This window comes from Ascidiella aspersa, chromosome 3 (genome assembly GCF_963924565.1).
Source record: "Ascidiella aspersa chromosome 3, kaAscAspe10.2, whole genome shotgun sequence".
Classification (NCBI taxonomy): domain Eukaryota; kingdom Metazoa; phylum Chordata; class Ascidiacea; order Phlebobranchia; family Ascidiidae; genus Ascidiella; species Ascidiella aspersa.
The window spans coordinates 29,771,937-29,786,809 of NC_139449.1; the positions used below are offsets into that span (position 1 = coordinate 29,771,937).

Genomic DNA, 14,873 nt, shown 5'->3' on the forward strand with positions numbered 1-14,873 from the left:
ACAACAACAGCGCGTGTTGCCGCTTGGATCGCCCTGTTGATCGCAACCAGCTGCTGCCGATATCAGCCGATGCAATCCCGCTAATGGAACTCGTTATGAGCGTCGTGATGACGTAGCTCTTGGCCTTGGCTGGCGTTTTTGATCCCCTGTACTTGCTGCTGCTGCTGCTGCTGCTGCGTTGGCTAGGGTATATTGCAGGGGTGGGAAAATGTATTTAATGGAAGAGCCATTTGCTGAAAATACAAGTAACAGAGAGGCTCAAAATTATTTCAATATTAAAACAGTAACAAGTTCAGCAATAATAGCAGGATTGTAATAAACGGTAATAACAAAATAACACGCAAAATATTTATTAATAGCAGTCTTTTGTTAACTAACTCTTCGGATTTTATATCTAGTGTTACCCCATAAACGAATTGCTGGCATCTAAATGAAGAAAAGAAAAAGAGAGAAACGTTCATAAACGGTATCTTAGCGAATTTTACGATTCGACTGGAAGAGCCAAACAAAACAGGCCGTAGAGCCGCATATGACTCGCGAGCCGCACTTTGCTTAACCCTGGTATATTGTTTAAAGATTTAAATGAGGGCGTAATCTTTCAATTTTAAACACACAAACCAGGCCTGGGCTGTGCTTGTTTCTTTTTCTGTTTAACGTTCTTTCGACAAAACATAAGTGAGTTGGAAAATAACTTGTTTTCATATTATACACCGAAACCCGAAAACCATCGCAGACTTACCGAATTTGTCAATTAATGATGCAAGCAATGTTATGTAAGCTAGAAAAACAACGCGTAACCAGCGTTGGGTATTTTGTTTGAAAAATTTTAGAACGATCTATATTTCGTGCAGCATTAACGACATTCAGAACGACATTCTCTATTTTTGGAATTCGTCTGACCTTCTCTATACTAGGTGTGCAGTGAGCATGCGGCATGTGTCATTTGGTTTCCACTATATGGCGCTTGTCGAGATGATTGACATCGCGGCATGCGTTTTATAGGCTGGTCAGTAAGTAGGAAATTATATTGCATGATTGACGTGCATTGTAGGCGTCTCAGTCTAAGTATTTTTCGTGGTTAACCGCTGTAAACAGCTTTTGTTGGAAAGTGTGATGAGCATTCCACGTCCAATGCGACACCTATAGCTTCCCTTTTCAACATTCTATAGCTCGACATGAGTCACCTAAAAGTTTATTTTAAAATCGCTTATCACAGCAGCAAGAATAAGGGTTTCCTGCCATTTTAAACAAATATATATTTAAGAAAATTGTGCTTATAGCGTGCAACAACGGACATTTTTGTCTGAAAGTCACTTATGTTTTTTGATTTGTCGTGAGACACCTGCTCTATCCGTTTCTCTTCAGCCTACTCAAACACAACACAGTGGACAGAAATATTTCCGTTCACTTAGCATGAGGTTGGCCTAACAAGCGTACGTTCCCAGTCCCTAATGTGGGCTGGAATGCAAGGATTATAAATTATAACGGTGTTTGTTAAACCCCTTAAAATATAAACAAATTTACGACACACTTTCTATATCTGTTATAAGTTGGGAATCAGCCTGATAAGGGCACGACAACCGTTAATATTACATTACGATCAATTTGTAAGTAAATATTTAGGGTTTGTATTATGACTTCAAGACATCCCTTTTGACGTTGTATGATGCATTTTTCGGTAAGGTAAGCAAGGAGGGGGCGTATTGAGGGCCTATGGAGTTAAGTATTGAGGGCCTATGGAAAGGGTGGGGCACTTATGAAAGGTTGCGAAGTACTGATATAGCGTTTGTGCGCTTCCATTAATACTTGTCTTCTTATTATTCAAGGCACATCGTCGTATGCGGCCACATTACACTCGAGAGCGTCTCCTACTTTCTCAAGGATTTCCTGCACAAGGATCGCGACGACGTCAACGTGGAGGTCCTTTTCCTGCACAGGTAGGTGATCCCATAGATCAGTGCTACTCAACCGGGGTGCAGCGGCACCCTGGGGTGCCATTTTTAATGCTTAAGTATGTCGAGAGATGTTTGATATTCTTTACGAATCTGATTTTTGCTCAACTCTAATATTTTTTTATGTAAGATTATACTGGAATAAATTCAATTCTAACTTTCTACGTTGTGTAGATTTGATATGTGTTGTTCCAGGTTATTTTAGTGAATTACCCACGGAAATCTTTTAGGGGCGCCGCAGTCTATTTATTATTTCTAAGGGGTGCCGCTAGCCATAGATATAAACGGCTCTACCGACATTACAACCCGCTGTTTTGGCGACTTAAGTCAAGTTGCGATGTCACGAGCATAGCTGATCATCCAAATTAAAGAAACTAGATAGAAAACGCTTTTCTGGTGTAAACGAAGCTTGAAAGCACCGTTTTGGAAACATAAACCAGCTGACCTCATCAGGGTTAATAATTAAAACGAGAATACGTTAACCAGCATATATACAGTATTCAAAATGTATAGAGAAATAAAAAAGATTAACAATAATTATAGAAATTGCTGAAGTATATTTTAGGGGTAATTGTTTGTCTTAGCAGTTATGCATTTCATGTATGCAAAATTGGTCAAGGACCTTGGCGAATACACCGACTTAGCTTCACATTGGTGGTCGAAAGTCTCACTTTTGCCGTCGCTATTATTGCTTTTTAAACCACCATTAAAGTTATGGAAATTTCGCGTAGAGAAAGTGTGAAAGCAGGATCGCTTTATTGACATTGTTTTACAGAAATATAAACATGATTACTTAAATTAAATAAAGTATAGCATGGATTTTGGTCCGAATTGCTGCTCTATACTTAGTTTCTACAGCGAAAACGACTTGGAAGGTATTTTCAGTTGTTTCATAGCTCTTTGCTTGATACCCCATGCAGCCAAGCACCGCATCTCCAACACCGACGTTCTATAGGCCACAAGGCGAAACCCTGTAGCGCCCCCTTCACCCACTCACCCTTTTCTAACCCCGCAGCATACCACCGAACCTGGAGCTGGAGGCGCTTTTCAAGAGACACTTCACCCAAGTCGAGTTCTTTGAGGGCTCTGTTCTCAACTCGACCGACTTGTCGCGCGTTAAGATGGAGGAAGCCGACGCCTGCGTCATCCTTGCCAACAAGTACTGCCTGGACGCTGACGCCGAGGACGCCTCGAATATTATGAGGTAACAATCGGGCCTAATTTCGAACGAAAACAACTCCCTTTTTCTCGTCGTTCTCTTTTTTCCCAGGGTTTAGAGAACGCCCTCTTTACCCGGTGTTATGCTCTTTAAACGCCCTAACAGAATCTTTAAAGATGTACTTTGTACGGTGTTTGTATACTAATCGAGCGCTAAAGTGTTTAGCGGATTTATTTATGATTCGAAAACAAACTATTTGTCATTTCATAAGGTATACATGCAAACTGTTGTGTTTGGGCACGATGATACCTCGTTTTAAACAATGTGCTTTCAAAAGCTTTATTTGCTTTCAAACATTACATGATATTCCCGAACATTTGTTTTAGGTTTGGAAATAGGACAAAAAAGAAAAAGCTTATATAGTTTTTTTGTTTACGTTGGTATACAGGTAAAATCTTGCGCATATTCGACTAATTTACAAAGTTTGTTAATACAAGACTCCGCTAATTAGGCCTCAAAAAAATAATGCTCACCAAAGTAAACATTGACTGAGTATGAAAACTTCCTAAATAAAAACTGCCGCGCACCGAAAGCAGGGCCCGATTTTAGATTTTCCAAACTGAGCCTTTGGCTTGCCCGTCTTGTTTGCTTACGGGGAGTATGTTTTCTTCTATCAGATGCAATGTGGCCGCGAAATTCGGCCGGCGACTGTTTCGCGTCTCCTGGCGTTTACGGGTCCCACCTTACCTTGGCTGCTTAAAGCCCAGGTCAATTAAAAAGGGAAAATTTCCCACACTTGTCCCCTGTTCGTAACTCGGAATGACAAGCTGTTTTAATGCGTTCAGTTTCATGTGCCATTACGAGATCTTTTTACGACGGAATGGCAAACTGGCATTGCAGTTTTACGGCATCTTAGGCGCTTGCAAAGCTTAATGCCGGACCGCGAAATTTCCGCTCTTTCCGAAATTTCCGCTTTAAGTATTTCTAGATGGGTTTACTATGGGCTTTTATTACACTCAAGCCCAGAAAAAGTCCATATAAAAATAAAGACTTCTCTGATTGATCTAGAGCAAATGCTTTTAAACCGTCTATCTTTGCGTTTTATGTTGTCTTACAGCTAATGTCGAGCAGTGGAATCTTAAATGCCTTACTTTTTTTCAGGGTTATATCGATCAAGAATTACCACCCAAAGGTGCGGATTATCATCCAGGTGATGCAGTATCACAACAAGGCCCATTTGCTCAACATCCCAAGTTGGAACGTAAAGGTATCGGTGGTAGGCGTCTTAGCAAACCACATTCTTGTATTATGCTCCTAGTTTGAACAGTATACACTTTAGAGTGTTGATGAAATGCTAATTACGTGTGTGGTAATGTTTTGTACGTAAGCTAACCAACTTTTTGCTATTTTGAACATTATACACTTTAGGGTTTTGGTAAAATGCTATAATTACGTTTGTGGTAAATGTTTTGTACGTTAGCTGATATGTATAGCGTTGCAATTCCTTTTAGCACCGGCTTGCTTTTAATGGGAGCTTTTTTATCGGACCTAATGTTTTGATATAATCTGCACTGTTCGGTCAAAGTGCCCTATCAGCAAAACCACGTCGATTGAGTATAAATGAGATTAACACATGATGCTTTATTCTGTGACTAAATATTAGAATATATATTTATCTTTTTTTATAAATCACTGACTTTGAATAAGATAGGAAAGTTCAAGGAAAATTTACTTCAACTAATATTTATTGTCGTCATTTACCTGTAAAGACGAGGAGATTTATTTTTTACAGATTGAGTTTGCTATAGTATCGTACTAATGTCCATTTTTTTAAACGATCGTACACAAACAAAGTATCGCGAAATTATTCAAAAAAGTTTAAATCTCTTTCTTGGCGATATGTTTTTTAAAGTGCGACAGAGACCAAAGCTGTGTTATTGTTCTACAATCATAAATGTATTCTTAATACAAAATAGTTACAATAAAACGGTACTTGGTGCTGAGATAACTAAGAACGTTACAATACCGAAGTAGGCTACAAACATTGCGTCAACGTTTAAAACAAATCCTCAGTGATTTTAGATATATCTGACATTAAACATCGGGCTTTTTCGAAAAAATTATTTTGCTTCTGACAAAGCTTCGATTTTGCAATCTTGGTTAATTATTGCGCGCAAGGTGAGTGTTCAGCAGTTCCAAGGCAAGCTTGTTTTTACGAGTCATTCCGCTTAACCGATTACAGGGCATATACTTTGTTGTATATAGTAAACAATAAAACTCAAGGTTTAAAAACCAAGTAAAACCAGTATCAGACACTTAGATAAAGAATTATATATGTTTCGACTATACAGGCATCGTCAGTTGCTATATGTTTGCTATGTACAAGTACTTTACTTTACTTATGGGAACTGACCTTAAAAATGTCTGATCCTGGTTTTACTCTGTTTTTTCAAACTTTGGGTTTTATTGTTTATATACGCGTCAGCGGAACAGTGATCGACAAGCATAAACCTGCTGCCAATGGTTTTGGATTCCATAAAAATACGCCTTTTTATAGTCGTATAATAATGCTCTTGTATTGTGCAGGACGGAGACGATGTGATTTGCTTGTCCGAGCTCAAGCTGGGCTTTATAGCACAGTCCTGCCTCGCGCCCGGATTTTCAAGTTTGATGGCCAATCTCTTCTCCATGCGCTCCACTATGAAGGTACGAGGCGTGCGCTATTATTGGCAACGCGTTTATGAACATTCGGTGCTAACTTTAGAGTCAATGACCGTGTTTGTTTCATTGCTTGGAAAAGTATTAACATTATTGTAGGTTTGAAAATAAAGGTAATTTTCTTGTGGGTTTAAAAAAGTCTCATGCACCGGTGTTGCTCTTTTGGGCATGAGTACAGTAAACTATCGTTAATGTCTGTGTTGAAATTCAAACAGGGCAACAATTTGATTATGTTTTTTTAACGTTTGGCATTTATATTATTTGTGAATTTAAACAAAAGTATACAGTTGACATTCGACAGTGCGGAGCGAACTTGAAGCATAACACTATAGAGAAACAAACAATACTTTTTGTATGTAAGCGACATCTTAAATCGCCACAATTTATAATTATTTTTTTGAAAGATGCTATTTTAAGAGCTACGGCATTACCGGTTAAATTTCCATTTCGCTTCACGCCGAAGTACATACATGACAAATCGAGGGATAGTCGTTTCAATCCATCAAGTCATTGTGATTCTCGTTCCTGTGTAATCTGTATACGTAGTACATGATACACCGCTAGATGTTTTTCCTCTTTACAGTTTGACGGCGACTCGTGGCAGAAGCACTACTTGGCGGGTGTGGGAACCGAGATGTACACCGAGTACCTGTCGACGTCCTTTGTCAACTTCACCTTCCCAAAAGTTTGCGAGTAAGTCACCCGGTTCGATTTGCAAGGGTAGATCTTAGGTGAAAATTCGCCTATAGTTCTGTTAAACCATTTCTGACACTTGGTAAATCATTTTGTGTTACTCTATTTTTTTAATAAGACTTGATTAAGGAAAATGAGCAAATTTTATCGAGTAAATGTCATTGTTAATTTTGTTGAAACATATTTACCCTTTTGGCTGGTAAAATTTTCCATTCCAAAGGTAGAAAATTTTTTAGACTAGTCATCATATTTTTTTTTAGTTTCAACTCCTGAAATGGCCAAACACATTAAAAACAATAAGGATACGTGTGAACCAAGGGTGAAGTTTTTTGGCGGAGCAATAAAGCGTTTTTTTTTTTATAAAACGTATATACTTAGTTGTCAATAAAATAGTAAAAGTGTAGCAATTCTTTATTCCCAGCTATAGTATTCTGCCCTGAGCATGGCAAAAATCAAACCAGTTCGACTTACGCCAATTTGAGATGCAAAGACAGTGAGCAGAACATGTCATACACTATTCGTCGAAATCAGCATTGGTGTTAATAGAGCATTACCGAGAGCAACCTATATGTTGGTTCAATTCGCAGTTTTATCGCATTGTATAACGCAGCTCTCCGCACTCTTGCTGCGTTGTGTTTTACGGTTCAACTCCGAGAGTAATGCACCTTATCGCTATGACTGTAAACATCATCAAGATTGAATTTTGCGGTCGATTGCCAAAATTGTTGCTTTTCCTAATTTATGTGGACCGAAAAAAAAATGTCTTGACACTGGTTCGTTTTGACTGATTTATTTGTTTTTTGAATATTTTAACCTTAACCCATCAATTTATTTTGTTTGTACCTTGCGTGAAAAACTTGTGTCCGTGGAACGCTGTTTATCCGGTTTGTGCGTTAGAAAAAGCGGGTCACACTTTTAATCGATATATGTTTGACTGATGGTTTTCAAATAGGGTTTAAGGAAGTAAAACGGAAAAAGAAAGTCAAAAATGGATATGTTGCTTTGAATTAGCATGTTTTGTTCTTGCGTTTACACCCTTAGCTACTTATGTAATTAAACGTTTTAAGTCGGAAAATAAATATCACTCGGCCATTTATTCACCATTCGGTTGATGTCGAATCGTTGTTGGTATCAGTTACAATTTTTTTTCCAATAATGGTATTTCTGGTCGAAGCGTACCATTTTATAAGATCGCCTGACATTCGTCGTCAGGAAAACATCCACAGATTTTTCTCTCGTAATTATATTCAGTCATTTCGATATTCACTTGAATTAAACAAAATGAATATGTCTTTTTGGCAAAATATACTTGTTCTTTCCGTCTTATAAAATGATGACTTGATTACGACCGAAAAGTCTTGATTAATCCCACTTGAATCTATTGTCGTAAGTTGTTTGTAAGAGCGAGGTTATATTCAGTCATTTCGATTTTCACCCGAATTTTAAAAAAGGAATATGCCTTTTTGGCAAAATATATTTCCTCTTTGCATCTTATAAAATGACTGATATCTCTTTTTAATACGCATTAAGTTTGCCAATATTAACTCCCATGTTAATTTATACCAATAAAACAAGCGTCCGCTAAGCTCTATATAAGCGTGCCAACTTGCTGGGGCCTTGGGGGGTCTTGGGGCAACCAGCCAACGGCGTCAGCTCCAATCAGGAATGTCGCGTGCGTCTGCGCGACGCTAGCGTTGCGTATCGCTCTTCGCGTCGGCCCTGCATTGTGTTGCGTGCCTCCGTCGATGCAGGCTTCCTTTATGCGCAGCTACGGTGTTACGGGCGAGTGAGCGAGCTTTGTTGGCTGCAAATTTTGCGATTTCGCGCGACTGATTTGGGACGGTGCTGCCATTTTGTTTGCCCCTTTTTGTTTATTGGCTGTCTTTCGGGTGTGAAACGGGTAACTTCAAATTAAATTGTTTGTCGCTCTTTTTTATTTCGTCGAAATGAGTCTGAAAAAAGTCTGCCTTTATTGCCTTTTTTGCCTTTTTTTATTTCATATAGGTTTATGATATAGCTTTCGACTTTATTGGTTTCCGTTATTTTCCGAAATAAGTCGAGGATTTTGTGCGAACGGGTAAAAACAGTGCTTTGTCCCTCCCTCAAGCAGTCTTACCACAGATTAATAAAAAAAAAACTTTGGCTGTTTGGAATTTAAAATTTAAAACTCAAGGCTATGCAAAGCTGGATCTTTAAGAAATTATCTGTCTAAGATCTCGCTATGGAAGCAGGTTCCACGAGCACAACTCTATGTAAATCCTGCCAGCCTTTGAGCTACTGAAATATTAATAGCTCGGAATTAAAAAATATGTTGTTTATTCCGTCGAGCTGTTTTGAAAGGTCGAAAGCGCGTACACAAATTGAATCGATTGCAAATGACGTGCGTGCAATAGCGCGCCATGACCGGGCTGCAGGCAAAAAAGATGTCGTTTTATTTATTCATAACTTTCTGGCGTCGAATTGATTGGGTTTTTCTCCCTTTTTCAGGTTGTGCTACAAAAAGCTGAATCTTCTTCTGGTCGCCATCGAGGTGAAATACGAAAACGACGACACGAAGTAAGTTTGTGCTTTCCCTATAATAGCTATGAAGCTTAACATACCTTTTAATCTAGAGCACTGCTTCCCAACCTTTTTAGTCCGCGACCCACTTCTAATTCAAGTTTTATTGTGTGACCCACATAATCAAATTGTTTTGACAATAATTTAAAATGCAACTAAATTGGAAATAACAATCTTTACTACTAGCGTAGCCTTTAATGCGACAAAACACATGCATAAATGTTACGTAATGAATATGATATAATGCAATAATTTGCCGATCTAATAGAAAACTGTAGAATTTAAAAATCGCGATACACCTTAATAGCTTCACGACCTACTGGTTGGGAAGCATTGAACTGGGGTATAATAATAAGAAATAATAAGAAAGTGTCCGTTACATACTAAGTTATTATCGGCGCTGTCAGTAATTTCCCTCAAATTTTGCTTATTCACAAAAGAAAATTCTTCCTATAGCAGAGTGTTTCTTAACTTGTGTCCTTATATAATAAGCATAACAACGAAGCTCTGTCGACCCAATATCAGCCATGTCTTTAATTGATATCAGCCAAAGAGAAATCTTGTTCCGAACCACTCTCAATACATCTAACCGTATAAAACTTTCGCAGTCGGCAACCAAATCAAACAGCGACCCGAATTTGGGACGCGACTCATGTGTTGTGAAGCACTGCTATAGCACAATAACGGCCAAGCAAGTCAGCAAGCAAGTGTAAACACGTAGCAAAACTACGTGTTACCGTCCCTTGATTCGAAAGCCACCATTCAAATGTTTTGTTAATTTTCCAATCAGTTTGCCTTGGTTTCGCCCTGATTCCCGGCCAGGTGTTGCGCCCTTCATACTTTTCAAGGCCGCGCGCGCAATGTCGGTTCACTACAAAGGTTCGTGGGTGAATTGCGGCGACATAAACTGTACGCGCCGCTGAAACTGCAACAGCTTGGCGCGGCCTTGGCGTTATATAATTTAAAAAGCTTTAAATTGTTCAAGTTTCTTTCAGTGTCGATAAAATTGCCCACAGTTGGCGTCATTTATACAGCTGTCGCGAACTTTTTGTATGCAGTTAATGTTTTAAGGATAAAACTCCAAACTTTACTTCACGATAAACGCCCAATAATTCATAATAAATCATGTTCTACTTTCAATCTAAAATTCCTTTTTTTAACAGCGCATTGCAGTCCTATTACTGAAAAATGTATTTGTATTTTAACTATAAAAGGTTTTTCGTTTGAACATCTTTAAGCCTGTTGGACTATGTCAGGTCCAAGAAACGTGCGTATAGTTTTAAACCAGGGACGCGCGCAAGCAATATCCGCGTATATTTGCGTAAACACGTCAAGAGCCTCGCGTGGCAAACATCCAAACGCGTCTTGATGCGTAAACGCTCGGCCTTTAGCGCACGCAAACATTTTCCTCCACCGAAACTCGTCCGCTCGTCGCACAACAGGACTTGAGTCGCTTTGCGTCCTGTTTTGCCACGTATCTCTACGATGTTTTCTCCTTGGGCGTGACCTTGAAACACGTGTCGCAACCTGTATTGTGAACATTGGTTGAAGTACCCGGACAAATGTGGGCGTCGAATTGAAAGTGACTGACTTGTTTTTCGTCTAAATTTAAACCTTAAGCGGTTTTCAGCAAGGCGTCATGATTTGCCTAAAAGCCACGTGTTAGGCAAAAAATGAGAGAGGCGTTAAACGTTGTTTTGCGCATTTTATGTCTTTTTTTGATATAGGCTTTGGCTTTCTGAATACGTTGGCAAACAAATAGATACCAGAAAAACTTATTTTTAGTAGAGTACATAAAGCAGACGTTTAACAAAGGCATAGGAACAGTAAGATTGGTCAGCGGTTTTTTAAATTTTACGGAAAATTGTACGAGCAAGCGGTACTTGCAAGAGCAGTCGGTGTTGCTACCCAGCTGAATGCAACGACAGCCGCTTCCCAAGGAAGACAGCCTGTGCCAATAGACAACGATCTCGAATCGCTGCTGCGTCTGCATTCCCTTCGGGGACCTCAGGTCAAATGAACCGAGCGTTACTGAAAGCAATCTAACATTATCCAGCAATATAACTTTTATCCGAAAATAGTAATAAAATATTAACTTTAGGGGTCATTGCTGTCCACCAATTTGTCTTGAAAATCGATTTGCTCTGTCGCTTCACCAGCGAAAACGAAAAGCATCTAGTTCCCAGAAGTCGAGGAATGGCAAATGTTGCGACTTTATCTGGCCATTAGATCAGGGCCAACGCTGTTCAGTTTGCCAGACTACTTGAATAGGTGTCAGGCGGCACGCAAAAGTTAAAGTTTGCAAAATATTTCTATAATAACGGGACCCTAACGTTTGATCATGGTCCAATCGTATCACACATAGAAATCGAAATGTTTTCGAACCAATCGACAATATGGCCCAAAGCCGAAAGCACTAGCCCCGGAGTGAGTGTTAAGTACGTGTGACTGTGCTGTCTTAGATCAAAAACTCGCTACATTTAACCATAATCTCAGCCCGTAAGATCCCTCCTCTGATCCGACCATTCCTCTCCCGTGAGTCTTGCGTCGTTGACGTAAGTGGGACATGACGTTACACTGACCTTTGATATACCAGGCGTGCGTCTGTAGGTGCACAATACGTCGAACCTTGTAATTGTTCACGCAACGCACGGGCTTATTGATCGCCAACGCGTTTCCACAGGGATTTTAACGGGTGTATTCTCGTCAATGCCGCGGCTGACGGGACGCAAGGCCATTACATTGTTGAGCTATTTATAACGCGTCCTGGCCATGGTGACCGGCTAGTATAGACGTTCTTGACGCGACGCTCGCGCTATTAATAAACCTCCTCGTCCCGGCTGAATTTGTGATGTTAAGCGTGGTCACGAATTGCTATGAAACCGAGGGTGCTGTCCGTATAACTCGATTTGTTGCCAAGTAGCCATTTGGCCTTTTTTCCGATTCTCGGTTTCGTGGAATGTTACGTGTTTCAACGTTCTCTTTTTATTTGGAACTTTTTTCTTTTAACTTCTCTTATTCTAACTTCTTTAAAGCCCGTCTTGTACGGCCTAAACACCAGTTTTCCTTTCACCCTTTCTATATTACTTTTAAAGCATGTTGCTGCAGAACACAAGGTAAGAGAGACCCATCCACCGCGGTTGCTGCTGGTCCGTGTTTTTTAACGCGCATGGTGTTTCTTTTGATCAGTAGTTTTTAACATGTGAACTATTACTCCCAGATGAGTATTTCGACATATTTTTAGTTGGGTTAAAGTCATTCTAGCGTCGTTAATTCGTTAATATATTTACTCCTTGCCGTTTTTTAACTAATTGCAATCAATCTAGTTCTTCTCATGGATAGAGACGCGAAAAAATCTATGAATCACTGCTATGTAGCGTCAAACATGTGCATTCCATGCTGAGAGTGTTTTTTCTGCCAGTTTATTTCATGCTTTCGTGATGTGCTGCTGTCATTACTGGAAAATGCGTATCAACCAGCGTCTCTTCTACCTTTATAAATTGCATACCGATTGAACTATCAAACAACCGCAGTGAGATTCGGAATTGTGTTGATTCGACAACTGCTATACCAACATGTCGAGGTTTCGAATCTCACCCAGGCTATGCTTGATATAGCTCATTCGGTAGAGCAGTGTTATTTCACCCTTTGAACATTTGACTCTTTCGTAAGTAACCAAGCTTCGTTGCAGCAACTAAAATAACTTTTATCAGAGCTCCTGGTAAACAAAGTAATCGATTTACAAGTTACGGGAGTTGTTCTGAGACTTTATTGCATTTTGCAAAATTAGAGCCAAGACGGAAGCTACAAGTATCGCATTTATCAGCACGGTTGTCGAGTTAACCCAACACTCGATTTGGCTTCTCACCACAACTGCCCGAATAAACCAGCACAAGCCCCATGCCCCATTTTGCCTTCACCCTTCACCGCTAACCCACGCCACCATTTTGCGCCTAGTCCCGCAAAAGGTTGTCTTGTCATTGAACCTTATCCTTTGTGATACTAGATGTGCAGCGAATGCTATAATCCACAAATTGCCGCCATTCAGTCTTGCAAAACGAGTTGAACAACTTTGGAGCATTAAAATTGAGAAATAAGAGGATTTAGGCGTTGTAGGACTATAAAGAAGTGGTAACATTTCGAATATCTCTAACATTGATAAGATGTTGAAAATGACTATAGATGGATTCCAAACGTTGAAATGTTGCCTACTCCTATATAGGCTTTGATATTGCTGCTAAGCTGAACAGCAATTTTCGTGAAAATTTACGCCTTATTCTTACACGTTTTGCCTTGCTGCCGGCGCTATACGCCCATTCGGCAGTTTATTTCCCAAGTTACGAGTGCTTATTTGTGCGTCTTTGCAGGATCCTTATAAACCCGGGCAACCACGTGAAAGTGCAGGAGGGCACGCTCGGATTCTTCATCGCGCAATCCGCCAAAGAAGTCAAAAGGTAAAGTCTAGAGGCGCGAAGCATTATTTATTGATGTTCGCTAGAAATGTGTAGGCGAACTGTTAAGCAAACAGTACAATTTCAAGCGCAATAATTTTAAGTTTAAATAAGAAAATTATATTTTATCAGCCTACTGTCCTACATTTTTACACAGCGCTGTTTAACCGTCCACATACGCTTCTGTTTATTATTTACCTACGTAGTAAAGATTTGACCTGTTTTTAATACGTAACTAGATAATGATCGAACGTAATCGCCCTTGACCAAATCTTATCGGAAATCCTATATTTTATTCGACATTTTTTATGCTACTACAGTTTTAGTCAGTGGTTCATAAACACATTTGGTCTACCATAGCCTGCATGCAATATAAATCGATGGCTACTTTCTAAATACATATTTTTTGCTTAACGATATAGCGTGAATAGAAAAAAAAATGCAGAGCATATAAAAATAGTTCTTGATTTGTTGCACCTTAATCGTTCACATAAATGTTTTACCGATAAACTCACCAGTAGAGCGAAAATTAGAATCCAAACTATTTATATATTTCGGCGTTCGAAAATGGCAGCTTGGGTTGCCGAGCCACCCTGTTTGGAACCACTGACTATGGACATATGGAAGTATATTGATATTAGAATAACGTCCTTAGAGCGCTGGTATCCATGGCATATAGGATGCAACCATATTTGCAAAGACAAAACGTGATGCAATTTAAGCAACCACTTGGCATCACAGCAAGGCTATATGACCGCTTTCGCATTTTAACCTGTTTATGTGCCTTACGCGCCCCGTAGAGGTGGAAAAAAAAAACGTCCAATTTTAAAGTAAACGATACTGTAGGCATTATAGGGAAGTTTGCATGCAAAAAAGTTGCATTGCGGACCCTCTGTATGGCTCCCTAGTATCAGCGAACGCACACGCACGTGTGTGCTTGTGTGTGTGATTTCTACCGCAGGGCCTACGTCTACTGCGAGGAATGCCACGCAAAAGTCACCCGGCCGGAACGCGTGCGTCTGTGCCGATGCAAACACCGTAAGAGAAACTAACACTGCAGCAACAGTAGCTCGCAAACTTAGCCTTGCGTGTGTGCGCAATGAACGAAACTAGCAACGCCGAAGTCAGCAGCGGTATAGTGCGTTATGCAGTTACTCAAGAGACCAGGGCGCCATGTACAGCCTGGTTTGAAAATTTCCTTTTAAGCTTTTTTTTAACGTTTTTGTGGAAAATTCCCCTTTTTTTAAACATTTGGGTAAAAACGAAATTACCATCATGCTCTCTTTCCATATCTAACGATTTGTCAATGAATTTTCTTATGGGACGCTGTTTTAAGTTTTA

General features: G+C 39.7%; 1 protein-coding gene across 1 annotated transcript in view; it reads left to right on the forward strand.

Annotated features, from left to right (window-relative positions):
* Window positions 1-14,873, forward strand: part of LOC146161479 (calcium-activated potassium channel subunit alpha-1-like) — a 56,803-nt gene that overhangs the window by 16,900 nt on the left and 25,030 nt on the right. Inside the window, exons 10-16 of the mRNA XM_083385168.1 lie at window positions 1,827-1,937; window positions 2,968-3,156; window positions 4,273-4,378; window positions 5,698-5,817; window positions 6,413-6,522; window positions 9,010-9,078; window positions 13,449-13,535. Of these exons, the coding sequence (XP_083241294.1) occupies window positions 1,827-1,937; window positions 2,968-3,156; window positions 4,273-4,378; window positions 5,698-5,817; window positions 6,413-6,522; window positions 9,010-9,078; window positions 13,449-13,535 (792 nt within the window). The remainder of the gene's footprint in view (window positions 1-1,826; window positions 1,938-2,967; window positions 3,157-4,272; window positions 4,379-5,697; window positions 5,818-6,412; window positions 6,523-9,009; window positions 9,079-13,448; window positions 13,536-14,873) is intronic.